The sequence below is a fragment of the Drosophila subobscura genome, chromosome E (genome assembly GCF_008121235.1).
Source record: "Drosophila subobscura isolate 14011-0131.10 chromosome E, UCBerk_Dsub_1.0, whole genome shotgun sequence".
Taxonomy (NCBI): domain Eukaryota; kingdom Metazoa; phylum Arthropoda; class Insecta; order Diptera; family Drosophilidae; genus Drosophila; species Drosophila subobscura.
In genome coordinates, this window is record NC_048531.1 from 8,743,186 (window position 1) to 8,768,131 (window position 24,946).

At 50.8% G+C, this 24,946-nt stretch overlaps 10 protein-coding genes across 14 annotated transcripts; 3 read left to right on the forward strand and 7 right to left on the reverse strand.

Annotated features, from left to right (window-relative positions):
• The first annotated feature begins 78 nt into the window (after positions 1–78).
• On the forward strand, positions 79–2,305 carry LOC117890736 (mitochondrial sodium/calcium exchanger protein). Its single transcript, XM_034795788.1, has 6 exons — positions 79–344; positions 393–796; positions 854–1,210; positions 1,270–1,388; positions 1,449–1,754; positions 1,817–2,305. Exons 1-6 carry the CDS (start codon positions 85–87, stop codon positions 2,015–2,017), a joined length of 1,647 nt encoding a protein of 548 aa, XP_034651679.1. The 5' UTR covers positions 79–84; the 3' UTR covers positions 2,018–2,305.
• A 149-nt stretch (positions 2,306–2,454) lies between these two features.
• Positions 2,455–3,050, reverse strand: LOC117890777 (larval cuticle protein 65Ag1). The gene is made up of 2 exons (XM_034795848.1): positions 2,949–3,050; positions 2,455–2,894 (listed from the first exon to the last, which is right to left on the reverse strand). Exons 1-2 carry the CDS (start codon positions 2,958–2,960, stop codon positions 2,487–2,489), a joined length of 420 nt encoding a protein of 139 aa, XP_034651739.1. The 5' UTR covers positions 2,961–3,050; the 3' UTR covers positions 2,455–2,486.
• Positions 3,051–4,189: 1,139 nt separating this feature from the next.
• Positions 4,190–4,635, reverse strand: LOC117890795 (larval cuticle protein LCP-17). Its single transcript, XM_034795871.1, has 2 exons — positions 4,604–4,635; positions 4,190–4,534 (listed from the first exon to the last, which is right to left on the reverse strand). Exons 1-2 carry the CDS (start codon positions 4,613–4,615, stop codon positions 4,232–4,234), a joined length of 315 nt encoding a protein of 104 aa, XP_034651762.1. The 5' UTR covers positions 4,616–4,635; the 3' UTR covers positions 4,190–4,231.
• A 3,099-nt stretch (positions 4,636–7,734) lies between these two features.
• Positions 7,735–9,227, forward strand: LOC117890754 (mediator of RNA polymerase II transcription subunit 12). Its single transcript, XM_034795813.1, has 2 exons — positions 7,735–8,378; positions 8,446–9,227. Exons 1-2 carry the CDS (start codon positions 7,950–7,952, stop codon positions 9,130–9,132), a joined length of 1,116 nt encoding a protein of 371 aa, XP_034651704.1. The 5' UTR covers positions 7,735–7,949; the 3' UTR covers positions 9,133–9,227.
• Positions 9,228–9,764: 537 nt separating this feature from the next.
• LOC117890713 (glycine-rich cell wall structural protein) lies at positions 9,765–14,022 on the reverse strand. Of its 5 annotated transcripts, XM_034795751.1 has the most exons (13): positions 13,760–14,022; positions 12,087–12,723; positions 11,975–12,028; positions 11,693–11,809; positions 11,363–11,629; positions 11,153–11,269; positions 10,955–11,089; positions 10,799–10,891; positions 10,538–10,735; positions 10,367–10,474; positions 10,196–10,303; positions 10,044–10,133; positions 9,765–9,980 (listed from the first exon to the last, which is right to left on the reverse strand). In XM_034795751.1, exons 1-13 carry the CDS (start codon positions 13,772–13,774, stop codon positions 9,856–9,858), a joined length of 2,064 nt encoding a protein of 687 aa, XP_034651642.1. In that variant the 5' UTR covers positions 13,775–14,022; the 3' UTR covers positions 9,765–9,855. The 5 variants fall into 5 exon arrangements, with proteins under 5 accessions (XP_034651642.1, XP_034651643.1, XP_034651644.1 ...); XM_034795752.1 differs by lacking the exon at positions 10,367–10,474; XM_034795753.1 differs by lacking the exon at positions 10,955–11,089 and having other exon boundaries at positions 9,766–9,980.
• A 1,608-nt stretch (positions 14,023–15,630) lies between these two features.
• On the reverse strand, positions 15,631–16,714 carry LOC117890780 (troponin C). Its single transcript, XM_034795851.1, has 4 exons — positions 16,567–16,714; positions 16,328–16,502; positions 16,012–16,263; positions 15,631–15,768 (listed from the first exon to the last, which is right to left on the reverse strand). The coding sequence occupies exons 1-4, from the start codon at positions 16,576–16,578 to the stop codon at positions 15,740–15,742; spliced, it is 468 nt and encodes a 155-aa protein (XP_034651742.1). The 5' UTR covers positions 16,579–16,714; the 3' UTR covers positions 15,631–15,739.
• A 2,238-nt stretch (positions 16,715–18,952) lies between these two features.
• On the reverse strand, positions 18,953–19,427 carry LOC117890792 (cuticular protein 47Eg). Its single transcript, XM_034795866.1, has 2 exons — positions 19,407–19,427; positions 18,953–19,331 (listed from the first exon to the last, which is right to left on the reverse strand). The coding sequence occupies exons 1-2, from the start codon at positions 19,416–19,418 to the stop codon at positions 18,990–18,992; spliced, it is 354 nt and encodes a 117-aa protein (XP_034651757.1). The 5' UTR covers positions 19,419–19,427; the 3' UTR covers positions 18,953–18,989.
• Positions 19,428–19,920: 493 nt separating this feature from the next.
• Positions 19,921–20,721, reverse strand: LOC117890786 (trafficking protein particle complex subunit 2-like protein). The gene is made up of 5 exons (XM_034795861.1): positions 20,581–20,721; positions 20,356–20,525; positions 20,211–20,298; positions 20,072–20,151; positions 19,921–20,015 (listed from the first exon to the last, which is right to left on the reverse strand). Exons 1-5 carry the CDS (start codon positions 20,611–20,613, stop codon positions 19,970–19,972), a joined length of 417 nt encoding a protein of 138 aa, XP_034651752.1. The 5' UTR covers positions 20,614–20,721; the 3' UTR covers positions 19,921–19,969.
• Positions 20,722–20,737: 16 nt separating this feature from the next.
• Positions 20,738–21,965, forward strand: LOC117890778 (protein Vhl). Its single transcript, XM_034795849.1, has one exon. The coding sequence runs from the start codon at positions 20,845–20,847 to the stop codon at positions 21,409–21,411; it is 567 nt and encodes a 188-aa protein (XP_034651740.1). The 5' UTR covers positions 20,738–20,844; the 3' UTR covers positions 21,412–21,965.
• A 4-nt stretch (positions 21,966–21,969) lies between these two features.
• On the reverse strand, positions 21,970–24,945 carry LOC117890720 (WD repeat-containing protein 48 homolog). Its single transcript, XM_034795762.1, has 9 exons — positions 24,641–24,945; positions 24,332–24,551; positions 23,273–24,267; positions 23,111–23,215; positions 22,909–23,048; positions 22,648–22,843; positions 22,404–22,598; positions 22,241–22,346; positions 21,970–22,168 (listed from the first exon to the last, which is right to left on the reverse strand). Exons 1-9 carry the CDS (start codon positions 24,680–24,682, stop codon positions 22,125–22,127), a joined length of 2,043 nt encoding a protein of 680 aa, XP_034651653.1. The 5' UTR covers positions 24,683–24,945; the 3' UTR covers positions 21,970–22,124.
• Position 24,946: the final 1 nt, after the last annotated feature.

The following is a 24,946-nucleotide window of genomic DNA, read 5'->3' on the forward strand; positions in this document are numbered from 1 at the left end:
TGGAAGACCCAACCTACTGCTGTCCAAACAGTTGATACTTTATCCAGTTAGTAGGCGCAGCCAACTCCCTCACTTCAATCCGAAATGGCCTATGGTATTTGGATGCGCAGTTTGCACCAAGCTGATGCCTGCAACAAGGTCAACCATCTGCCAGAGCCACAGCGCTGCCAGTACGTGAAGGAAACGGCGGACTGCATGGACAACATGTATCTGATCAACTACCTCACGTGGCACTACTGCCATGTGGATTCGCGCAACAAGTTCAATGCCTTTTGGAGCATGCTGGCCATGACGGTGGTCGCCACCTACATCTTCTGGATGATGCAGAAGTCCGTGCGGGCATAGTGAGTCGCCTTCAGAGGAGTTAACTTGGGTTCATGTTCCTCCCGCAGCTTCTGTCCCACGCTCAAGGTGCTGGCGGACACCTTCAGCATGAACGAGAACGTGGCCGGGGTGACGCTGCTGACCATTGCCAATGGATCGTCGGATCTGTTTACGGCCATTGCCGGCATGCTGGTCTTCTCCAAGTGGGGCTTCCTCATGTCCATGGCGCAGACACTGTTCCAGCAGACATTCGTGGCGGGCCTGGTGATGCTCACGAGGCCCTTTCACGTGGAGCCGGGCTACTTTCTGCGGGACTTTGGCTTTCTCTTTCTGAACACAACCTTCATGGACTTTATCCACAAGCGGGAGTCGGGCATCACGAAGCTGGGCGCCATTCCGGGCGCACTCATCTACTTGGCCCACGTCCTGGTGGCCGTCATGGATCAGCGGCTGCTGGAGGCTCGCGTTCACCGTAGGCAGCTCCACTCGTAACTCCTGATTCTTTGTACTGACTTGAAATCTCCGCCAGAACTGCAGAAAATTGAGAACAGCGAGCTGCAGGCGGAGCAGCTGGAGGAGCTCATGCGGCAAGCGGATCTGGGTGTCCATCGGGAGAAGATCGATCGCAGTGCGGCCCGACGTCACGGTGGCGCCAACAGGCAGCTCTTGCAGCAGTTCTGGGCATCGATCTTCAGGTTCGACAAGGACCAATTCCGGCGCGGATCCTTCTGCGTGCGTTTCTATCTGCTGATCAAGGAGCCCATGGAAATGCTGCTCCGTCTGCTGGTGCCTGTGGTGGACGTGGAGAAGCCCGACTACGGCTGGTCCAAGCTGCTCTGCTGCCTGCAGTTCATCATTGCCCCCACCTACATCTTCTTCATATTGCGTGAGTGTGAGACTTGCTCTGGCAGGCGACTCTTACTCAGCGAATACCTCCTCCTGCAGTCAAGGATGTCTCCCTTTTGGGCACGGCCGCCTACATCATGACCTTCTACGTTATGCTGCCCCTGGGCTGCCTCATCTTCTGGCGCACGCGCACCGACACCACGCCCAAGTTCTTCAGGGTAAGTTGGCAGCAAAAGCAGCAAAAGTTGCTCCCCCAAGTAATCTTCCTTTGTGCACAGTTCACGGCCATTCTGGGCTTCATTTCGGTCATCTTTCTGATCTTCTTTCTCACCTCGGAGGTGATGGCCATGTTCTTCACCATCGGCACCATCTGGCACATGAGCCAGTCCTTTGTCATGGCCACCGCCATCTGCTGGGGCCTCAATGCCGGCGATCTGGTGGCTGGCATAGCGCTGGCACGCCAGGGATTTCCACGCATGGCCTTTGCGGCCACCTTTTCCTCTCCAGTGTTTGGGACCTTTGTCAATCTGGCCCTGCCCCTGGCCCTGGAGACAACCGTGCGCTCCGTGGCCAATGCATTCCCGGTAAGAACGCCCGAAATGGGATCCCAAAATGATTTTTGTGACTGTAAAACATTTCATGACAGGTGGAAGAGGGCAGCTTCGGGGAGACCGTCTGCATCTTCGTGGAGGTGAGCCTGGTCATCTCCCTGATGTCCGCCCTGACGACCAACTTCCAGATGCGTCGCGCCTGTGGCATGCTACTCGTCGCCTACTATCTGTTCTTTCTGGCCGTGCTGGTGCTGCTCGAGACCGATGTGATCCATGCCTACGGTGTGGATAATTAGATAAAGAGAGAGGGAGACAGAGGCAGAGTGTTCCCATGCTGCCATCAAGTATGCAAATTCCCCTTGCGAGATGATTTATGCCTCATTAAATGGCAAATTCGATTCTTTTGGCTCTTGATTTCCTCTTGTCGCAGCAGCTTCGCGCAATGCTAATGGACTCTGCGAGTGTGCTATGTAATGTGCCCCGCGGCAGTCCAACGCAACGCAAGCCTCACTGTACACCCCGAAAAAGTGGACAAACGTGTGCTTAATCATACGGAATCATTGCTGGCTGTGGGTCTGCTTTCAAGGTCCCATCGGGGCGTCGGGGAATGTCTCATCGAAGCCTAAGCAAACACCTCGATGCTGGGATATGCAAAGCAGGAGGAGATTGTGGCTGAAGACAACAGCAAACAGACTCGAACAATTTCATAATTTCTATCAATTTTTCGTTGTTGTTTTTTTGGTAGTTTATTTGGACGCTGCAAACCTATGGCTCACGCAGTGCTTTGGGCTTCAGTTCGGGCTCCTTGGGCAGATCCTTGGCGGCCTCGGCCACAGCTGTGATCTCCGGGTTGATGATGGAGCCGTAGGGCACGAAACCGTTCTTGCCCGCCGTGTAGTGCACCTCCACCTCCTGGCCATCCTCGTTGATGTACTTGTAGCTGCCCTTCACCTCCAGCGCCTCATCCTCGGTGTCCTTGTCGACGACGCTGGCCTCCTCGTGCCGGCTGGTTCCGTCCGCCGTCGAGTACTGGGAGTTGTAGGAGCCATCCTCGAACTTGTTCGTCTCCGAGCTGAGGATCTCAATCACTTCGCGTTCGCGTTCGCGTTCGCGTTCCACGGGCAGGGCATGGCCACAGGCCACACAGAACACAGCCAGGACGAGCAGAGGAAGCTACAAGAGGAAATGAACATCCAATCCCTATGTCTTCGGGTAATCCACACTTACGAATTTGTACATTTTGTCGCAGCAGAACAGAGTCCAAGTGGCGCAGGGCAGAAAGCGAGAGTTGGAACGCGTGTGAGCACAAAGTGGATCAGCCAGTTGGCTTTTATACTCCCTCTTGGCCACACAGATCCCGACATAGATACGCAATATTTCGGTTATCATCCGGCAACAGCAGCAGCAGCAGCAGCAGCTGCTTCGCTCTGCTCTTTTCACTTAAACATGCCAAACATGTTTGCATCCCATCCCGTTTTATGTGGTCTACCGGTACGTCCGAAAACTTCCAATTGGCTGCAAATGTCAGGGTCGACACTGGGTCAGTCTGCACCAGAAATGTGTCAATCAGATCTGGTCTGTTGCTCCCCTGAGACTTGCCTGAGTCAGATCCGGGGCCGATGACGCCGCCGATTGATGACACCGATCATTGCCTCCATTAGCGGGCTCAGTGCATAACTTACACGGCTTCACCCACTCCCGAGGTGTCGCGATTAATCAATCGCACCTCGCCTCGTTCCGTACCAAGCCCACAAATGTTTCCACTTGCCATGTAAAATGTCAGCATTGTTGCAATTTATATTATGATCTGTGCACTGAGACGAAATGATTGGGAAATCGAACAGAAAGCGATCCAAAGATCAGCAAATACTCTCCCGATTGCAGATTGGAAAGATCTTTTTAAATGAACCTCAATCATATTTTATTTTGAGAATTTCGTGCCTGGTGCTGTGGCTGTTGCTATGTTTTTTCCACAGTGTGCACAGTGTCCCCTAACGAACTGTAACTCGCCCTGTGACGATCATCTTCCCGCTGACAAATGCCTTGAATTAGAATTTTGATGCGGCGCATAAAGCACTTCCATTTGCATTGCGCTATTAATTCAATAAGCAGAAAATTGTAGAACCACTGGGGAGTTCCGGGGCCCCATTATAAACGATCGTGTTGGCATCGGCATTAATTTGATAGGGTGATAAATACGGATTCAATTGCCCAGCGACGACAGCGACATTTGGTTCGTTTGGGAAAAGGGCAACCATGGCCCGCAGTGGGAGATGCTGGCCAAGACTGCTGCAACTGCCACAATTTATAAATCTGACAGCTTAACTAATTTTGAAAATCTCCCAATTGGCGATGTTTTGCAAATTAAATATCCCATCTCCCACAGCTGCTCCGAGCTGGAGCGGACTCGGGGCACTCCTCTGCGATCTTCTTGGCTGCTGTCTGCTTCTGTAATTGTGCGAGGAATGTGTGCGCCATCAAAGTAAGTGGTTATGCGCCAACTCATGACTCTATAAAGGTTTATTTATATTCGATCCAGCTCTGATGTGGAAGCCTCGCGGCACAAAGCCATTCTGGTCCGCCACATAGCTGACCTCCACTCTGTGGCCGCTGTCGTCGAGGTAGCGATAGACGCCGGACACCTCCAGACTGTCCTCCTTGACGATGCCCACCTCCTCGCGATAGTTGCCATTGGCCGCCTCGTAGGCAAAGAAGTAGGAGCCATCGCTCTGCTGTTCGGCCAAAGACTTAACGATGCCAATCGAGGCAGCACTCTCCGCTGGCCAGCAGCAGCAGCAGGCCAAAATGAGCGCCTAAGAAGAGAGGTTTACAGGGGGAATTCTGAGTATGTTCATTAGCTGCCAGCTGCCGCTTCTGCTTACCAATGCGAACATGATTTATGCTAATACTGGGCGCGGACAAAAGATTCTGCGCTTTTTATAGCACTCGGCCTGCCCGAGCCAAGTGATTTTAGACAGCCAATTCTGGCTCTTGGTTATGCAATAATGCTGCTGATAATATTGGCTTTTTGAGGTCAGTAGAAAGTAGCAGCAGCAGCAGCAGCAGAACGGAGAAAGATAAAGAGAAAGAGAGTTTGTTGAACCTGCAGACTGGCGGCTGGGCTGCAGATTTGCAATTCAAATGATTCAGAAGAGATCCGAGATCCGAGATCCGATCTGTGTGGCTCTGTCATGTTTACACGCTGCAGATGGAGCGTAATCTTTGGATCGTGTGGGGGCTGAGAGGTGCAGCACTTGGCAGGCAGTTAATAAAATGTTGTCAATTTTGGCTGCGACTGTGTGGCATGCCCCCGCAGGCGAGAGCGAAAGGTGCAGAAATGGTAACGGCTGAGTGACTGCAAAACGTTCCGTTCTTCCATCCAACCGCTCCCCCCTACAATCTTGTGGATGGCAGACTTCCATGCAAATTCCGCACCAAATGTCGGACTCTCTGAGATGGAGCTGTTGGCTTTTGGCGCTCCATCACAGCTGTTACAGTGGGTGGGCACCTGGCAGTGTGGCACTGCCGCCACTGAGAAGCGACTAACATTTATGTATGCCAAAACGGCAAGACAAAAAGAATTCAATAATAATTTCCAGCAATTTCGCAACGCCAGAAGTTGGATTTTTGGCATTTGCCTTGGCCCGCCCAGTTCCAGATTCAGTTTACAAGTTCCAAGTTTCCAACTAACCAAGTTTCAGCTTCAGTTTCGGTTGGAGATTCAGTTTCGTGGGCCTCTCGGGCCAACGTGTTAATAAATTGATTCTCAGCTGCACAGGCGTCTCGCCCATTCGGCATGGAAATGCAATAACTTTCTGGCACCACACTGTTGCACAAATAGAAACCCATTAATGCGCAGATGCAATGCCAACGAGGTCGTAATTTAGAGCGGCGACACATTAACCTTTACAGAGTCAAAGTGGCACTTGCAGTGGCAATTCCTCGAGCCGGAACCAGAAGCTAGACGAGATCTGCACTCGGCATTACGCACAGCCTCGGGCATCAGGTCTCAGTCTCAAAGAGAATCAATTAGCTGCGCTGGCGGCCATAATTTCTGGCCTGGCCTGGCCTGGCCTGGCCTGGCAGTGCAATTACACAAATGTCAAGCGCGTTCTCTCCTACCCAATCTTGCCGACAAAAACGCCACAATTTTGCAGCGTCCGTGGACCATTAATAATCCTCGCAGTCGCTGTCCAAATTGGAGTTACACTCGGTGGCAGCGGCGTGGGAGGAGTGTCCGCCTCTGTCCGCCAGTCCTCTCTAATGTAGTTTGCTCATCGCGCCACACTGTGCGCTTGTCTCACATTTCTGCATAAATTTCGGGACGGGCTGGGGATAACAGCTTTTATGTTTCTCTTGGGGCTCTTCCAGCCTCGTGAATTATTCAAATGGCAGCAACATCCCGCGAATGTTGTGAAATGTGGGGCAGCATGTTCATAATTAATATTGATTCGCTGCCTTGTGAACACCTCAATGGGAGATTGATACAGCCATCCCGAATATATAACCAGACCAACGGCAAGAACCTTTCATAACTCTGTTCAATTTCTTAGCAGTTGTCCAACGTCTAACCATACAAATATTCCAACTAAAATTAATTGAGTCGCAGCTTGACTGATTTGTCGCATCTTTCTACATTTTAATTTATATCTGGCATTGGCAATAGCTCTTCTAAATATAAATAAATATATATTTAATTTAATTAGACAAAGCAATTAATTGTTACACCAAATCTAGCACCTTTGGCTCCATAAATATTTCCTGTGTAGCGCACACAAAGGTCGCGTCTGCTTGCTGTGGATTGTATTGTATTTATTCCATCTACAATTATCGAGCTGTAGAATACTTTTAGGCAGCTAAATGAAGCTAGCAACTAGCTAGTCATTAACTAGCCTAAAGCCAGGCAGCAGAGAATGATTTCTGCTGTCGTAGATGGAACGGAAAATGCCACAAAATTTGCCAGCCGAAACTCCGCCACATGGGAAATGACTTCACATCCAGCATGACTTTTGTTTTGAGTTCACTTTTGGGCTAGCCACCTCATTGCCTTGATTCAGAGTGGAAAACCTCATTTAATCTACATTTGCATAAATGCAATTAAAGCTGAAAACATGGAACAAGATGCGAATATGTTCGAATTTTTAATGCCTGCGCGAACAGATGACAAACGAGATCGACGGGCTAGGCATTTACAAGTGACTGATGGCTATGAGCAAGCACAGAATGATGAATGGTTGTGGCATGGAGACAATGGAACAGCCCAGGGGAAACTCTCTCAGGCTGGATAAGGGTTCCTGGTGGCTAGATATGGCCTGATAAATGATATTCATGGCACTTGGAGATCAGCTTGAGGTCCAACAACCACCTTGACCTCTGGCCAGAATGGCTTACGGTTGGGGGATTGGGCGGGGGGAGTTGTATGTGCTGTACTGTCAGCACATAACTCACATAAACACCTTAGCAGCGCCTCAGGTGGAGACACGAGCTGGAGCAAAAACGCATCATTTGCATATGAGGGTCGGCAGCAGCAGCAGCAGCAGCAGCAGCAGCAGCAGCAGCAGAACCAGAAGCCACGCTGCAAGCTGCCACCGATGGATGCATCATAAATAAGTGCGCGCATCGGGAAAACGCCGGAAGAGGCCAACGGTGGGGTTGGTCGGCCGGTCGGCTGGTCGGCTGGGCTGGCCACCATGAAGATATCAATCAGGCAACGAAATTCGTTTGTCCTTCTGTCAATTGCCGATAAAAAACCAATAAAGCTGCCATCTGTGGCATCTTGTTAACACGACTCGCAAGCCGCAGATAAATTACACGCCACTGGGCCAAGCGCAAGATAACCATCGAGATAGATCCAGTCCCCCGCGACCCCCCTGGTTGGAGCAGAGGCTGAGGCACATCGGTGGCAGGAAGCAGCGTCGCTGGGTCGATTGTTCTTATGATTAGGCCGCGCTTTAGGGCCCAGCTTGAGGCTCCCAGTCTTGCTCGAGATTCGCATAAATACGGGCCGCAGTCGGTGCCGCAGTTGCAGTCGGGGCACGGCATTCGTTCAGTGACTTCCAGTCACATCAGCAGCATCACATCTCAGATCCCAACAGATCGCGGCTCGGCTCGGCTCGGCACTTCAATTGGAATCTGTTTTCCCACCACAACGAAAGCGAGACATCAGGTTAATCGAGCGTGTAATTTGTGGGACGTTCGCGGGATTTACGAGCCACTTCATCCAGCTAAATGCCCGCTCGCAGCCACATGAGGCAGCTGCGCTGGGTGGCCTGCCTCCTGGCCGGCCTCTGCCTCTCGGCGTGTCGGGCACAGCTGCCGGGCACTGGCTTCGGGCAGCGCCAGCAGGGAGTCCAGCAGTCACCGTTTGGAGTGCGCCAACCCCCACTGGGCCAGAGCCAGGGTCTCTTTCCGGCACAGCGCAGTCCGCTGAACCCGCTGGTCAACCCTCTGGCTCCGCCCCTGGCCGGAGCAGCTCTCCAGAATCCCTATCGATACAACCAGTACCAGCAGCAGAACTATGTGCCCATCACGGCCTACCAGAACGAGCTCAATCTGGATGGCAGCTTCTCCTACGGATACTCCTCTGCCGACGGCACCACGGCCCAGGCCCAGGGCTATGTCAAGAATCTCGGCTATGGCGAGGGCGTTGAGGCACAGGTGGGTACCCAGTGTGTGGCATACTTTTGGGAGGGCATCGTGCAACCTCGTTTCTTGTTCGCCGCAGGTCATCCAGGGCTCCTACTCGTACACCTCGCCCGAGGGCACGCCCATTACGGTGCGCTACATTGCCGATGAGAACGGATTCCGAGCCGAGGGCACGGGCATTCCAGCCACTCCGCCGCCGTACTTTGTGGGCGCAGGACAACAGCCCTACCAGCAGCAGGGCGTGCTCAATCCCAATCTGAATCCATACCAGACGCCCTTCCGCCAGCTGCCCTCACCGCTGGCCACGACCCCTTTTCGAGCACAGGGACCAGGGCAACAGCCGCTGAATGCGTTGCAACAGCCGCTGAATTCATTGCAGCAGCAGCAACAGCAGCAACAACAACAGCAGCAGCAGCGAAACTTCCAACAGCAGCAGCAGCCAAACTCTGGACAGTATCAGCCGGAGCAGCCGTTCAATCAGCTCCACTCCGGACGCCTGCCAGCCCAGTATGCCGGGCAATTTGGTCAGCAATTTGGCAGCAATCTCACATCCCAGCAGGCACAGCAGAATGCCAACAACCAGCAGCAACAGCAACAGCAGCAACAACAGCAACAGCAGCAGCAACAGCAGAAGGAGCAGCAGAACGAACAGCAGCAGCAGCAGGCGCTGATTACACAACAATTGCGGGGCAGATCGAACCAATTGGTGGATCCCTATGGTTACAATCAGTATGGCAGACGCTTCAAAAAGTCCCCAAAGAAGTGATTACACCCAACGATTTGACCAAATTGATTCTTACATTTAGTCCATCTACTTAGTCGCGTTCAAAGGCATGAAATACATGCAACAGAAAAGTCAAACTGCTGTCCATAATTATTTTCCCTTCAATAATTCTTTTGGGAACACAAATAAGTCGCACGGACGAAATACTTAAGAATGCATCTGCACCTTTTTTGCATTTACAATTTGCGATTAACTGCAGCAATTTAGTCGAGTTCCGCCAGAACTAGGTGTGTGTCTCCGCTGTGGGGAGTACCACTAACTTACTCACCACGGTCAGCGAGACAAGCGCTGGCAGGAAAGCGAGACAGAGAAATCGCCCTGTGGGGAAGACAGTTCCCTTGCACCAGAGCTGCCAATGTTTTGTGGTCTGTTATTATTATTATTTTATTTATTATTATTAACTCAATTCCTTTACTATGAGTTTTCAACTATTTTTCTGATGATAACTAATTACCTGGTCATACCAAAGCAAACGAATTCCCTGAACACAAATCAAAGGTGCTAAAATTAGCTAAATTCATTTATTGCCTTGTCAGAGAGAGTATTGGATCGGGGCTAGCTTACACAAATAATTAATAACTTAAGCGCCACACTCGGTGGCACGAGTATTCAAGGCAGATTGCGTTTGCGTTTGCGTTGCACTGAGGTTCCATCGATCGGAGTGATGTGGTTTTGGCTGGAAGGGAAGCGAGCCCGTCGGTGGGCTCAGTAGCTGTAGCCAGTCTGGGGATTGAAGTCCCCGCTGCCTCGTCCACCACCAGGGAGTCCGGGTGGGGGAGGGATATAGCCGCCACCTGGAGCACCACCGCGTCCTGCACCACCGCCGCCACCTAGGATCAAGAAAACGGATAAGTGAAATTGCACAGATACAAATTTATAAGTCGTCTTCCTACCTTGGCCACCGCCTCCACCAGGGGCGCCACCAAATCCGCCTTGGCCACCGCCTCCTGGGGCACCACCGCGACCAGCTCCACCGCCGCCTCCTGGGAAAAGGAAAGTTTTTGTTTGGGATTGCAAGATATTCCTTTATTAATCTTCTTCTTACCTTGGCCACCGCCTCCTCCTGGTGCGCCAGGACCACCTCCAAATCCTCCTTGGCCACCCGCTCCACCGCGACCGGCTCCTCCGCCATAACCTGCGCCACCGCCGCCTCCTGGGATGCGGAAAGTTCAATATTGAAATTTCAAAGATATTATTTTATTAATCTTCTCCTTACCTTGTCCACCGCCTCCACCAGGGGCGCCACCAAATCCTCCTTGGCCAGCGCCTCCTGGGGCACCACCACGACCGGCACCGCCGCCATAGCCTGCGCCTCCGCCGCCTCCTGAAGTAGAGCAAATTTTAAACTGCAATCCCAAGAGTATTCCTTCATGAATCCTCTCCTTACCTTGTCCTCCGCCTCCTCCTGGTGCGCCAGGACCACCTCCAAATCCTCCTTGGCCACCGGCGCCTGGGGCACCACCGCGGCCAGCTCCACCACCTCCTCCAGGACCACCAGGACCACCGCCATATCCTCCCTGGCCACCGCCTCCTGGTGCACCACCACGACCGCCTCCACCGCCATAGCCTGCGCCTCCGCCGCCTCCTAGGAACAAGAAAATTTGCTGTGAAAATCTAAAAGACATTTCAGAGGTAACCTTGTCCTTACCTTGTCCTCCGCCTCCTCCAGCTGCGCCACCAAATCCTCCTTGGCCACCAGCTCCTCCAGCACCACCGCCATAACCTGCTCCTCCGCCGCCTCCTGGGATGAGAAAAGTTTAATATTGAAATTGCAAAGAAACTCCTGTATAAATCTTCTCCTTACCCTTGCCACCGCCGCCGCCTGGGGCGCCAGGCCCACCTCCATATCCTCCCTGGCCACCCCCTCCCGGAGCGCCACCGCCTCCCGGGGCACCAACGCGGCCCGCTCCGCCGCCATAGCCAGCACCACCGCCGCCTCCTAAATTCGGGCAAGTTTTATTTTGAAATTGCACGAATATTCCTTTGTTAATGTTTGCCTTACCTTGGCCACCGCCTCCTCCTGGTGCGCCAGGACCACCTCCAAATCCTCCTTGGCCTCCGGCGCCTGGAGCACCACCACGACCTGCTCCACCGCCATAGCCTGCTCCTCCGCCGCCTCCTAAAATTGAGAAAGTTGTCGGTGAAAATCTCTAAGATATTTCATTCTAAACTGTACTTTTACCTTGTCCACCGCCTCCTCCAGCGGCGCCACCGAATCCACCTTGACCACCGCCTCCAGGGGCACCACCGCGGCCAGCTCCACCGCCATACCCTGCGCCACCGCCTCCTCCTGGACCGCCTGGACCACCTCCATATCCTCCCTGGCCACCGCCTCCCGGAGCACCACCGCCTCCCGGTGCACCGCCACGACCGGCTCCACCGCCATAGCCTGCGCCACCGCCGCCTCCAGCGCCGCCACCAAATCCTCCTTGGCCACCGCCTCCTGGGGCACCACCGCGACCGGCTCCACCGCCGCTTCCTAGGAAAAGGGAAGTTTTATTTTGAAAATGCAAGAACTTTCCTTAATAATTCTTATCCTTACCTTGGCCACCGCCGCCACCTGGACCGCCAGGACCTCCTCCATATCCTCCTTGGCCACCGCCTCCTGGTGCCCCACCACGACCTCCTCCACCGCCATAGCCTGCACCACCGCCGCCTCCTAGGACCAAGAAAGATTTTCAGATGCAATTTTGAGGTTAGGGTAAACAAAAATTATTCATAAAAGTTCCACAAGCTTTATGGCTCTGGTTGTGGTGTCAATTTAGTGTCGATGCATCAATGAGTCATCTATTTTCTTCCTTTTATTGCATTGGTGATTACTTACCTTGGCCACCGCCTCCTCCAGATCCTCCCCCATATCCTGTTCCGCCTCCGCCTCCTAGGAAGAGTAAACTTGTAAGCAAACAGAATCCGTCAAGCGATCATCTAATACTCACCCTGGCCACCAGCTCCTCCACTGAAGCCACCACCCGGAAGTATGTTAATGCCCTGGGCAGCCAGCGCCTTGGCAATGGCCTCGGGCACGGGCGGTGGCGTGGGCAGGGCTGCTCCGGAGGGCACGAACCCGTTCTCATCGGCCGTGTAGGAGATCTCGACCAGCTCGCCCTCGGGATTGGTGTACGAGTAGGAGCCCATGACGGAGGGGATCTCGCTGTCGGATCCCTTGTTCTTCACGGTGCCCTCCTCCTGCGCCTTGATGCCGTTGCCCGTCTCGTAGCTGAAGCGGTAGTTGCCGTCGCCGTCGTTTTCGTTCACAAACGACAAAATCGGAATGGGCGGACCGGCCGGCGGGGCGCCACCCGCTGGAGCACTGGGCCGTTGAGCGGGTGCCGGTCCAATGGGTCGACTTGGGCCTCCAGCGCCCGAGAAGCCACCCAGCCCGTTGTTGATGCCACCCAAGCCATTGTTGCCACCGCCACCAGCGGCACCGCCTCCCCGGCCAAAGCCACTGCCAGGTCCCTGCAGCCCGGCGCCCGGACTGCCACCCGCGCTGGCCGCACTCGCTGGCGGCGGCAGATATTTGTTGTCCAACTTGGCACTCCGCGCCAGCGTCAGCATCGCCAACAGGAGAGCCTAAACGGGAGGAGGAGACAGCGAGGATTACACACAAATTGGGGGCTGGCGCGGCAGTGTGTAAAGTTCAACCGAAACCCAATTGCCATCGCGATGCACGAAGCACTCATGATCCCAGGGAGAGGCTGCCAAATCCCTCCACTCACTCCTCAATGGGCTCAAGAGTAGTAGACAGACGTAACTGCCATTTCATTAATAAAATATTCACTCATTGAGGGAGTCGCATCGCATCTCCACTCCACTCCACTCACGTTTTCCATTGTTGCCCGCGAACTCTGATATTTATGGACTTCTTGTTCGAGCGAAGATGTCAGCTACTGGCGACTGGCATGCCACAGCGTGTGAACAATCACAGAGGAGACCCAGCTAAGGAGGCTCCAAGCCGAAGCTGAAGCTGTTGCCACTGATGATGGGAAGGTTAAGTAAATGTAGCCTGGCCTGGCCGGGTGTCAAGTTGAAGTTTAAACCGTTTACGAGCAAACGCTGCCCATAAACGTAGCAGAAACAACTCCATCGACTGCTGCATCAATAATAATGATGATGAGCTCACTGCCCTCCCCCCCAGCCACCAGCCCCCAGCCGTGCATCTGCGCTGCCGAATAATGGAAATTCTGACATTTGCGGCACTGAATCATCCATGTTGCATGCTGCCGCCGTGGCAACTGCATTCTCGGGCTAGTTCGTGACCGGAGCAGTTGTCCCAAGAGTTGTGCAAGCAGCACTGGCAGCCACCCAAAAGTACTCGTCGTATAATTGTGGTAATTCCAAATGGGCTGCCAATTGGGTCGCCACTGCATCACTTTCGGGCTCCGTCCAGCTGATGATCTGCCCCAGCTGTAGGCGGGGGCGGACACGAACCAGAGCCACAGCCACAGCCACGATGCAGATGGATTCTGCTTGGGCAACTTTGCGTGCTGCGAGGGTTTACCTCAGCATTGGCTATCTCTGATTGTAAATGGCCTTTTAATTTATGCGTTTTGTAATGAGAATCGTATTGGGGATTGGGAAATCCCATGCTCTGGCAGGAACTACTTACCCATCTAAGAGCCATCGCTGATTGCACGAATATATTCCGAAAGCCTCAAAGGGGGTTCTTGTGTAGCTTTATCCTTGGTTGTCCTTTGCCCCAAACTCTAATCACAGTTCCGCACACACACACACACACACTGGCACACACAGTTGCACTCTCGCTCGAAAATAAATTAAAAATCCATGCGAATCCTTTTGGGTTTGGTTTCTGCAGCTGGCGCCTCCGCGTGTCGTGGCTCCTCGTAATGTCACGGTACTAGTGTGCCGATCGCAGCCGAGGTTCTGCAGCTTTTATACTCTGTTTCGGCGCCAAAATGCAGTCAAATGGAATGGAATGAACGAAAACGCTGCCAAGAGCCGAGGCTGCACTCAAGCCGGAGAAGCCGGAGATGCTGACGCAGACTGAGACGGCGACGAGGATGGAGAGACGGAGAGCCGCCTGAGTGCTGGCCTGGGTGCTGAGATTTTGATACTTTATGGCATTTATTGCAATCGTGTGCAGCTGTGTTGGTTGCTGGCACAAGCAACTGCATGCCAAAGGGAGACCCATGGCTGGGGCTGTGCAAACTATTGTCTCAGCGGCGGCATCTCGTTTACCCAATGTACCTTGTCTTGTTGTTAAACATACTCGTACCGCTCTCAGCCACATCTACATCTACGAGCACATCTAAGTACTCTCCCCAAGTCCGTAAAATTAGCAAGTTTCTGCCGAAGCTGATGCCGCTGCCGCTGCTGATGCTGATGCTGATGGTGCTTTGGTGCTCTGATGCTCGTAAATTGAAATCCAATCGAAACCCTCAACGCTTGAGTGCATCATCATGATGGCAAACGACCCAACTCATCTCATCTCATCTCCATTGAATTGCACGTTTGGGAAACAATGTTAATGCGCTTCAAATGCAATCGGAATTGGCGTCAAGAATCGCATGTGGCGGTGTCTTCTAATCATGCTCCAAGACCCACCCCAGACGGATATCCACAAAACTTGGACCGGTCGCTGGGTCCAGTCTTTGACCTTTTCACCCACCGTGAAAACTGAGGAAAACTTAAATCGAATTGGTAATAAATAGCGCTAATATCACCATCGACACCCTGGGGCAGCAACAAACAAAAACCCAACAAAAAGTTCGCCACAAGTTGCGCAAAACAAGTTGCTCCATTTGGTGGCAACATCCATCTGGCTGGGCGCAGAAAGGGCAGTTGCTTCTCTTTTTCATTTTTCGGTTGAATGTGAAAATTCATTCAGTTTAGGCCTTCGGCAGCCAGCAGCCAGCAGGCAGCAGGCAGAAGCAGCATCAGTTGGAGAATGCTCATTGACATTTTGCCCATTTAGAAAGGCAGCTCCACCGATGAGAGAGACACACACCACACGGACGCACGGACAGGGGGCCGTCGACAGGTTGTCATCGCGCGGCAGCGCTCCCATTCTTGGTGGCATGGGATGGTCGCCTTGGGTGTTCGTGGCGGCACAGCTGCGCGCACCAGAACGGCAGCCAAGTGGCAAAAGGAATGTGTCACGCATGCGACCAGGCTGAGAAAAAACAATAGAACAGACGCGGGCCACGTTGCGTATGCGCAACGTCATGCATTGGCCTTGCCAAATTAACACACAAATGAGCGTGTGGCACGCCCCCATCCTAGCTGCAAGCGTACATAGATATTATCGAAAATATTAACCAATGCTTGGGGGGGCGTCAATTACGATGATTCATGCAACTCGGATGCGGTTGCCGCTGCCGTTGCCGTTGCCGTTGCCAATGTTTGCCGCGTTTTGGGTTTTTCTATTCTATCGTGCTGTAGTTCCTGTTGCTGATGCTGCCTGCTGCTGCTGCTGCCTTCTGGCACATTATTTATAGCGTAATTATGATTACTCAATCGTAGAAATAAAATAGAAAATGTTTATTCAAGCCTCAGAGTTCGTGCGGGGAGTGGCTTTCCCCTATCTGCTAGCAGATATTTGTGTGTGTGTGTGTCCAAGAGTCTCCGCTTATTCGCCGGTCATCATCTCCATGAATTCTGTGGATCAAATGGAGGGAAAGTGGAGCAATTAGTGGAGCATTCAGGGGCCGGAAGCCTAAAAATAGTCAACCACCAAGGGCAGGCAGAGCATTGTGTTCCCTCTGATGGAAAAGAGCGCACGGCCAGAGCCTACAAAATTGTTATAATTTGCTGCTGCTCAATGCTCTGGCATGGTGCCAGAGCATTTGGGATGCGATGAGGCATGAGGCAGGCTGCTAATTGGTCGGTGTCACTACTAACCATCAAAGTCCACGGTGCCGGAGCCGTCAGAGTCGATTTCCTCGATCATCATGTTCAGTTCCGTGTCGGTGAGCTGGTCGTCGAGCTCCTTGAGGATCTCCTTCAGGCAGGAGGTGGGAATGTAGCCGTTGCCCTGCTTGTCGTACAGACGGAACGCCTCACGCAGCTCCTTCTGCATGGCCTCGTCATCCTCCTCGACGATGAATTTAGCTGCCAGCTGCACGAACTCCTCGAACTCCAAGCGGCCAGACTCTGTTCAAAGATGCAGTTTAGTGATTTGGCATGGAGTGGGCATGGTCTGTGAGGGATTACTTACTGTCCTCGTCGACCTCGTTGATCAACTCCTCGAGAATCTGCCTGTCGAAGGGCTGACCCATGAGGCGCAGGATATCGGCCACCATTTCGGTGGGGATGCTGCCGGTCTTCTGGTGATCGAAGCTGTTGAATGCCTTCTGCAGAACGGCAATCTGCTCGGGGGTCAGGTCCTCATCCTGCAAAGCAATTAGAGTCGCAATAGAAACATTCGGTTATTCCTCATTCTCCCTCTCCACTCACAATGTTCTCCATGCTGAAGTGTTGCTCTGCTGCTGCTGCTGCTACGGCTCGTTGTGCACCAAATAGATCACCGCTAACGACTGAATCGGTTGCCCAGATCTTCCCATTCTTTCAGCCGGAGGGGAGGCACATCCACACACCCACACCAACACACCAACACACCAACACACTGCCAGAGTACAGAGGCATTCCAAAAGTAACAGGCTAATTTATGGTTTTCAGCGGCATCTCAAAAATAAAACCCGGGAAACAAACAAACAAAAGCAGAGGCCAACCAATGGAAAACTTAGAAATTGTGTTTAATTTGTTGCTATTGCCTTGCTCTGGGAAAGTGAAAAACGAAAAACGAAAAACGCAGACGCAATACAAATGCGAAAAGCACTGTAAAAACCACCGAGCACTGGCTGTACCCGTGCTGGCCAGCAGCAGACACCCAGAGCCCCACCCACGCCCTACCAGAGCAATTCCATTTTGTAGTGGTTTGCGAAGGCTTTACGTGGACTTCGATGGTTATTTTTAGCCGACACTGAAATGAAATTTCAGAGTTCACTGGAACTCAAAAGGCAGAGTGTTGAGGGTGTCAGTAATTGCATAAATAAATTAAAACTATTTCCCACAAGGAGCACCACACATTGTAACCGCAACATCTGGACTTCTCTCAGTGTATAGCCAAGTGACAATCACTTCAATATATATCCAATCAATCCTTGCAAATATGATTAATAAATGGTGGTCCACGCTTATTGAATCAATCACTTCTGCTGGCATAAATTGAGGCATTTTATGGCGCAGGCAAACTAACAAGAAATTTAATGAATCTTTAAATTAAATGGAGAAAAATATCAAAGAATTCTACTATAAATATATGTGTACATGTATGGTAGTGGATGGTGGATGAGGTGGTGGTGGAGGTGGAGGTGGAGGGGAAACACACACATTTTTATAAGCGATTCGAATTTTATTGTCTCTTGCGGTTCGGCTTCCTATTTAAATTTAAATCAGCTTCATTATCATGTTTCGCTGTTGTTTAATGACCGAATAATATGCAAATTGATTTATATATTCAGCTACAATGTCTGTGCTTCATGTGACACACATTTCCAGAAATATACACAGCAGCAGAGTTAGGTATTTGGAAAACTGAGCAAAGGAAAGCCAAAGGAAATCGGTTTACCAATTATGACAGCGGCGCCTGAACTTGACGTCACTTTGGCACATTGACCGTTTGTTTATAGCGTTATTAATTAATTAGCAGATAAAATATGATGCCAATAACTCAAAATGCCACACATAACTAATTGCCAGCAGCTGGGGAGCTGTGCACGAGAGATGCCCCAGAGGATCTCCCATGAGGGACAGGCGCCGACAGCGAATCGTCAGTCGATGGCAAACTGTTTTCAGTCTGTCGGCATTTTCATGCAGCATTTCCCAACCGATTGGCCTCAGAGAGCCAGAATCTGAAGCTGTTTTGCGAGTCGGTAACCGGAGCGCCAGAGTTTCAATGTTATTTTGACATTTGTGTGGCGGCGAGGTGTAGTGTAGCCTTGATCATCGCCAAGACCACTTTTGCCCAGAGTTTCAGGCAGCCGGCGGATAATTGATGGAGGCATTCACTTTGCCCGTCGTCATAATTGCAGTGGCATCTGCATCAACGAGTACGCTAAACGCTCTCCTAGAGGCCCTCCTCTCGCCTCATCGGATCGCTGTCAAAGGCGATAAAGCTTAACATTTGCATTTGAAGTTATGACAACAATAAGGCTGCTAGATCGGATCCATCCCATCGTGATCACGTGATTCGATGTCGCGGGCACACTTAAATGTCTCTGCCAGCATCTCCCAAGCGGACCAGATCTCAGGTCGGATTGCCAATCTGTTTTGAATGCGAAGAATACATTGAATACATTATTCACCCGTCATATGGGAAGTAAGCCTATGGGCGTGCTATTCGTGTCTGGGAAAGAGTCTCACTCGCAGCTGAATCTTGCGTGTGTGCGCTTTGCCACTGCGTTTCATGGGCAAGCGACTGAGATCAGCCAGCAGCGAGGTTCGCCCAAGAGTTTGGTATACAAATCTCCGCATCGTTGAAGAACGAAATCGAAAGCGATGCAACACTTTCCCTGCGGATGTCCGAGCCAGTCCACACTCAAGTTCAGGGCCGAAAAGTCAAAGATTGAAGACGCATAAATATTTATGGATGGATGCCTCCCTTCTTGATTATCTCGTCGACCTTGGCATTTGTTGGGGGACGCATACATTTGGGGGGAACTCGTTTCTGTGTCCGCTAATTAGTTTCGTTTGAATATTCACTTTTTGTCAGCCAGCAGGCCGTGACACAAACGATTGATCCTTCGATGGAGGGGGGAATGTGAAGTTCGAAATCAAAGTTAACTTTTAACTGCTTTTATTTTTTTGGTAAACATGACTTATTCCTTAGAGGGGTGGGCTGCGATCCATTCCAGGGCGCGCTGGATGGCCTCTGGGATTGGGGGAGAGGTGGGCAGAGGGGGGTTGGCAGCGAGAACCTGGTATCCGTTCTGGTCAGCAACGTACTGAATGGACACTGCCTCACCCTCGGGAGATGTCCAGGCCTGTTGTCCCTTGACAGTCCACTCCTCACCATTGAGCTGACCCTGCTGCTCAATATCCACAGAGTTGTCGAGCTTCAGAGCGTACTTGAAGCTATCAACGTTCACTTCCGCATCATTGCGGAGCACACCGGCATCCTCGTTGGCGCAGGCCACAGCCAGCAGGCAGGCGAAAGCAATCTATAACGGGGAATCGGAGAACAAGTTAGCGATTATCCTGCGAGGATCGTTTTTTGGAGTGTTTAAGCCACTTACGATGAACTTCATGTTGTTTGTTCGAAGACTTGAATAGACTTACTGATATCAAACTGGAACTTCTGGCATCTTTTTATATGCTGCGATAAGCCCAAGTTCGGGTCGTCTGACGTAGAGGACTTTAAATTCCACTAATTATGCATATGATAATCAGAAATACACGTTTTCTGCTTGTCCACAGATCACACCGAAATTCATAACGAGACCCCAAACAGGCGGAAGATGTGTCTGCGACGGAGACATTAACCATGTTTCTCGGCTACTAGAAACATTGTAAAGATAACATATAATTAATTCTCGTCAAAAAAAAGAAGCAAAACTTTGCATTTTAATACAATTTGTTCGTCTTGCTCCGGTCAACCGGTTCCACCAATATTGTGCGCATTTTGTGTGTAAATATAGACGTTGGTGTTAGCTGCGGGCGTGGACAAGGCCAGACGTCAAGATTGACACCAGCACATCCCAGCATCTCCCGTCAGTCGCCCCCGCAATGCATCAATCTGAACATCTCTTCTTTGATTATAAATAATTTATTTTATTGGCCATTTAGTTCTAATCTAAAGCTATGCGTTGCCGCTCATTAACTTCTGCACAGCTCGATCGAATTTCCTGCAAAAATAAATCTTGTGAGAGTTCGAACATAACCCAATTATGGCTGGACTTACTTGGAGGTCAGGGATTCGCCCGGAATGTAAAAAGGATTGCAGACGGCATCCGTGTAGAGGATGTGCAGGTTGCGAAAGATCTGGAAAAGCATTGAAAGTGGCATCAGTATGTCTGAGACCCATGGGAAAGGGAACTTACCGCCCGCACATCGTTCTCGCGCAGAGCAACGTTGCTGGAATCAATGACCACTATGAACTTCACCCTGGAATTGGTGACGAAGCCATATCTAAGAGCAAAGAAGACACTGATTAGGTTTAATGGCTGACCAGCTGCGTGTACCCACATAATGTGATTCTCCGTGGAGTATAGCAGGCCCAGGTAGAGCTCCTTGGACTCGGGCGCTCCCTTGCCAATCAAACACTTCTCCTCCACAACGTCGAGAGCTGCGTGCACATGGTACTGCAGGTCGAGCTCCTGCTCCATGTCGGAGGTGGTCAGGTACATCGGGGCATTCTTGAAATGTTTGAAAGTGTAATAACAGCCATTGTTTAGTTCGAATTTAACTTACATCTTTGCCAATAACTGCAACACAAAATGCCATTTTATTTATTTATTTTCGTTGGAACAGCTGACGGGCGGTGGTATCGATGGTATCGGCAACAGGTCTAGTGTTGCCACACTTTCGAATTCAGCAGGACCGTATTTGGACAAGAGTTTTGCCACAAATTGATAACGCCAGCAATTTTATCTATACTCATTGTGGTGGTTGGAGAAAAACAGATTAAAAATTGATATCATAGCCATTACTGATCGGCTTAGCACTCTGCTGGAGATGGCGTTGCAGATTGCGCATAATAACCGTGGCAATCCGCGCGCGCTGCATCCTCCACCAGCCGCCGAGCTCGTCGAGGTGTTTGTGCTTTTTGTCAACACAACAAATCGCACTGTTGATCTCTATTGGGTGTGCGACCGCGACACCGAAAACATGTATCTCAGCCTAAAGCCGTTCGAGGAGGTGCGCGTCAACACGTACAACACACACACCTGGCTCTTCCGCGACTACTACACTGGCGAGCGGATGCACGTTAAGTCCAGGCGCATATTCGTCCCCGTTCCCATGCGCGTCCCCAAGAACCCCCAACATCCCGAGGAGCTGTGCGATGTACGCAGCCAGGTAAACATACATTTTCCGATGCGCAAGCTCAAGGACACCTGTCTGTGGCTGCTGGCACGCTACCTAAATCGCACCAGCAACCAGCCCCGTCGACTCATCAGCAACTATATGATACCTTCGACGCTGAAGCAACAGTTGTTCGTCATTCTAACCACCATGGAGTCCTACTCGAGGACGGCTCGCATCAGACGTCGTCGCGTCCGCGAGATGATAAATAATATCTAAATTGTGGCATAAGGAAGGAAAGCCAAGCTTGATTTCCAAATAGTTTTAATAATAACTTTAATTGATTTTCAATTGTATCTTTCGTTTCTTTTCATTCCTTTTGTTTGTTTGTTTCGTTCGTTACTTATGTACAAATTGGCTTGCATAGAGCGTTTTATAGGTTGGTTTTCTACAATTGCATTGATTTTTGTATTTTCTAACAGATTACTTATAATTAAATATATATATAATGTGTTCTATGTATATATGTATTAATATATATATATATGGATAAACCTAGTGTAAAACAAATGTGAATATTACATACATATATGCGCAATTCTCTAGATCTAAATGTTTTCAGATGCCAGATAATTAATGTAAATGGTATGTCTGCGTTGTTCCATGCAAAATGTTTATCTACTTGTGTGTTGTGTCGCAAACTTAATCTCTTTTAAGTCTGAATCTGAAGTATATATATATATGTATATGTATCTGAAATAATTCCTAAACACAAGAACACTGAAACGGCACAGAGCAAACAAAATACATAGCACGTTGGTGCATTTACATCATATGAATGTTTAAACAGATTCTCTCTTAAATGGTTAGTCCACAGGACAAAGTAATTACGAATAAATTACAAAGTACATACAAATGGTTAATCAAAACTAAAACTTAAATCTTTCAATTTAGCTCACATCGGCTAGGAGAGAGAGATCACATGCCGTCGTTCAATACTTTCGCGTCACGCGCTCCAGACTATCCCCGATCGAACCTATTCCATGATGTGAAACACAAAAGGGACTCTTAGTGGGTCTGAATCAGTTCAAATTCGATTGATCCTTACCATCGTAATTGAAGTTCTGCTTCGTTTTGTATTGAAATGTAAGATCTGTTGATTGCTTCCAGATGAAGTGGCGCACCGTACGCAGGTCCATGTTGGGATCCACGACCTAAGGTTAACCAATTGCAATGGAGTACATACGGATGGAGTTGCAGCTACAACTTACCACATCGTTGCACGACAGTTCAATGCGTTCCTCCGCCGGCAGCTGCGAGCCTTCCGAGTTGCCGTCGCTTTGGCTGTTCTGCAAGGAATTGTTTGCGTTGGCCCCGCTCGGGGTTGTCTCTGCATTGAGCACCTTCTCGAGAACGTGCTCGCACACCTTGCGGCACTGGATGAACTCATTGGCCACCAAGCGATCCTGGAAAATCAGAGGTTAAAAGGAGATTGATGCCAGCATTCGATTCTACCTTTTTGGTGCGCTCTGGCTTGGTCATCTGTGGATGGGGCTGCAGGAAGAACGGTATTTTGAGGAACTTGGGTATGTTTTTCTCAATCACCACATCGGTAACCCACTGGGGTGCTGTCTCATGTAGAAGAGTGCATTCGCTGTCGCCCGCTGCGTCGCGCACCAACAGACGGCAGACAGTCCGACCGCCCACTTCGCTGTTTGACGATGGACCAACATGAAAATTATTGTGGTGAATGTGGAAAGCGACTAAGCGACTCACCTGAATATGACTGGTGTATGTTTGGGCACCTGAAAGTAGCCATTGCCGTGCATGTCCGGCTCCAGTTCGTTTGGCGGTATGCTATGCGGTGGTGTCCAGTACTCAAGCAGGGCCTCCAGCAGTAATTTCCCATAGTTTATCTGCACAGAAATTATGACAGTTATGAACAAGAGATGTCATCAGATATTCGCATAATTTATACCTTTATCTCTGTGGTGGGATCGACGCACTCCGGTAGTCCAGCTTCGATGGACACCCAAGCCGAGTAGCAATCTACCTCCTCCTGGCCCAACACAATCGTTGGCATCTGCAATGAGAGTTATCCGATAGAGAGATATGATTGATGGTGGTGTAGTTCACTCACCCCAGTTTTCAGATCCACTGTGAACCAATTTGGAATGTAGACTTGCTTATTGCGCTTCTTCACCTCCGCCTCGTAGTCGATTGGGCCCAGAGTGTCCTTCTTGACAACTCTTAGCACATCGTAGAGCACGACCTGATCTTGGGAGTCTTTCGTTAATATGTAACGCTTGTCGTTCAGCACAGTGCACTCCTTGATGGCGGCCCCGCCCTTGATGCAGGCCAGCTCCGTGCCACCCTGCGTCCACTGTGCATCCAGGCCGCCCGACGAGTTCAGGGTGCCCCTGTCGTACATGGGCAGCTTCCAACAGCGAATGTCGGAGTTCCAGGTGGTGGCCCACACGCCAGTCTTGTCCATGTTGTAGCCCAGACTGAGCACAGGCGCCTTCTCCTCGCACACGAGCGTCTTGTTGCTGGGATTACGCATCTCTGTTACAATAATATTCTTATCCCGGCTCCCCGAAATGATGTACTGAAAGTTCTCGCTCATTAGCAGCGACCACACGCCCTCCTTGTGCACGTGTATGGTCTGAACGCAGCGCTGTTGGCCCAGATTCCACACCTTGATGGTGCCATCAGAGCTGCCGGATACAACCTGATTGCCGTCGGGGGAGACTACAAGGCAGCGAACGTTTTCTGTGTGTCCGCGGAGCTTCATGCTTCGCATACAGGTGCGTGGATCCCATATTCGCAGTATATTCTCGGTGGATCCGCTCACAATCACGGTGCCAGAGGGATTCATGGCGAGGCTGTAGATTGAATCCTTGGACCCAGTCAGACTAGAGGTTGTCACGGTGTTGTTGCTGGCAGTGAGCGCTGTTAGTGTGTTGACATCCCACAGGAATATTGCCTTGTCCAGTCCCGCGCTGGCTACTTGCTCCCGATCCTTGGCATACGCCAGAGCCTGCACATAGTCGCGATGTGTTCTGAGGGTCGACATGCAGAAGCCTTTCTGTGCATTCCACACCTTCACCGTGGTATCACAACTGGCGCTGATAACTGAATGGCCAAATGGTTAGCCACTTTATACCACCACTACATAATTATTTATCATCCGACTTACGGTTCCTTCCGTTGCAGCACAGCACTATGTCGTTGACCCAGTCGTTGTGATGCTCCATCGACTGTATGTACTTCTCGCTGGACTCGGAGCGCGTGTTCCACACCCGGATGATCGCATCGCGGCCGGCCGAGTACAATTTGCCATTGTTTGGATCCAACTGCAGCGAATTGACACCATTCCGATGCTGTTTCTCCTCGGCGTCTCGTATCACAAAGGAAACCTGCAGAGTGCGATGCAATGCATTGTAAACTCAACTCCCTGGCCGCTATCTATGTTCTGATTAGGCCACCATGCTGTTTCCCCACTCACCTGCATTTTTTTCCGTGCCTGACAAGTTTTGTGCGTCAACATGTCTTCCACGGAGCTGGACTGGCTGGAGGATGGCTGGCTGTGTTTTTGTGTTATGTTTCAAATGCCTTCACGAGGTGGATGTGGATGCGATTGTAGTTGATGGCTGCTGCATATGAGGCACGCACATTTAGTGTTGCTGCTGTCTATTCAGTACTTATTGGCCCTCTGCAAAGCGAAATCTAAGAATTTCCAACCTAGTCCAAAATTTTTCGCACCTATTTCGTTCTCTTTCTCTCTAAATTCTTTCCTCCTTCTCTGTTTCTC

Coding starts and splice junctions, on each gene's coding strand:
- LOC117890720 (XM_034795762.1), bottom strand. CDS start 24,682: ATGTTGACGCACAAAACTTGTCAGGCACGGAAAAAAATGCAG. Junction 24,552..24,640: donor AGGCACGGAAAAAAATGCAG/GTGAGTGGGGAA, acceptor CGCACTCTGCAG/GTTTCCTTTGTGATACGAGA. Junction 23,216..23,272: donor CAGTGGATCTGAAAACTGGG/GTGAGTGAACTA, acceptor CTCTCATTGCAG/ATGCCAACGATTGTGTTGGG.
- LOC117890713 (XM_034795751.1), bottom strand. Junction 11,810..11,974: donor TGGAGGAGGCGGTGGCCAAG/GTAAGTAATCAC, acceptor TCTTGGTCCTAG/GAGGCGGCGGTGGTGCAGGC. Junction 11,090..11,152: donor AGGAGGAGGCGGTGGCCAAG/GTAAGGCAAACA, acceptor GCCCGAATTTAG/GAGGCGGCGGTGGTGCTGGC.
- LOC117890754 (XM_034795813.1), top strand. CDS start 7,950: ATGCCCGCTCGCAGCCACATGAGGCAGCTGCGCTGGGTGGCCTGCCTC. Junction 8,379..8,445: donor GCGAGGGCGTTGAGGCACAG/GTGGGTACCCAG, acceptor TGTTCGCCGCAG/GTCATCCAGGGCTCCTACTC.
- LOC117890778 (XM_034795849.1), top strand. CDS start 20,845: ATGGCGTTGCAGATTGCGCATAATAACCGTGGCAATCCGCGCGCGCTG.
- LOC117890786 (XM_034795861.1), bottom strand. CDS start 20,613: ATGGCATTTTGTGTTGCAGTTATTGGCAAAGAT. Junction 20,526..20,580: donor TTGCAGTTATTGGCAAAGAT/GTAAGTTAAATT, acceptor AAACATTTCAAG/AATGCCCCGATGTACCTGAC. Junction 20,152..20,210: donor GCGAGAACGATGTGCGGGCG/GTAAGTTCCCTT, acceptor ATGCTTTTCCAG/ATCTTTCGCAACCTGCACAT.
- LOC117890736 (XM_034795788.1), top strand. CDS start 85: ATGGCCTATGGTATTTGGATGCGCAGTTTGCACCAAGCTGATGCCTGC. Junction 1,389..1,448: donor CCACGCCCAAGTTCTTCAGG/GTAAGTTGGCAG, acceptor CTTTGTGCACAG/TTCACGGCCATTCTGGGCTT. Junction 1,755..1,816: donor CCGTGGCCAATGCATTCCCG/GTAAGAACGCCC, acceptor ATTTCATGACAG/GTGGAAGAGGGCAGCTTCGG.
- LOC117890780 (XM_034795851.1), bottom strand. Junction 16,264..16,327: donor CAACGAGGTCGACGAGGACA/GTAAGTAATCCC, acceptor ATCTTTGAACAG/AGTCTGGCCGCTTGGAGTTC. Junction 15,769..16,011: donor CGGCACCGTGGACTTTGATG/GTTAGTAGTGAC, acceptor TTTGATCCACAG/AATTCATGGAGATGATGACC.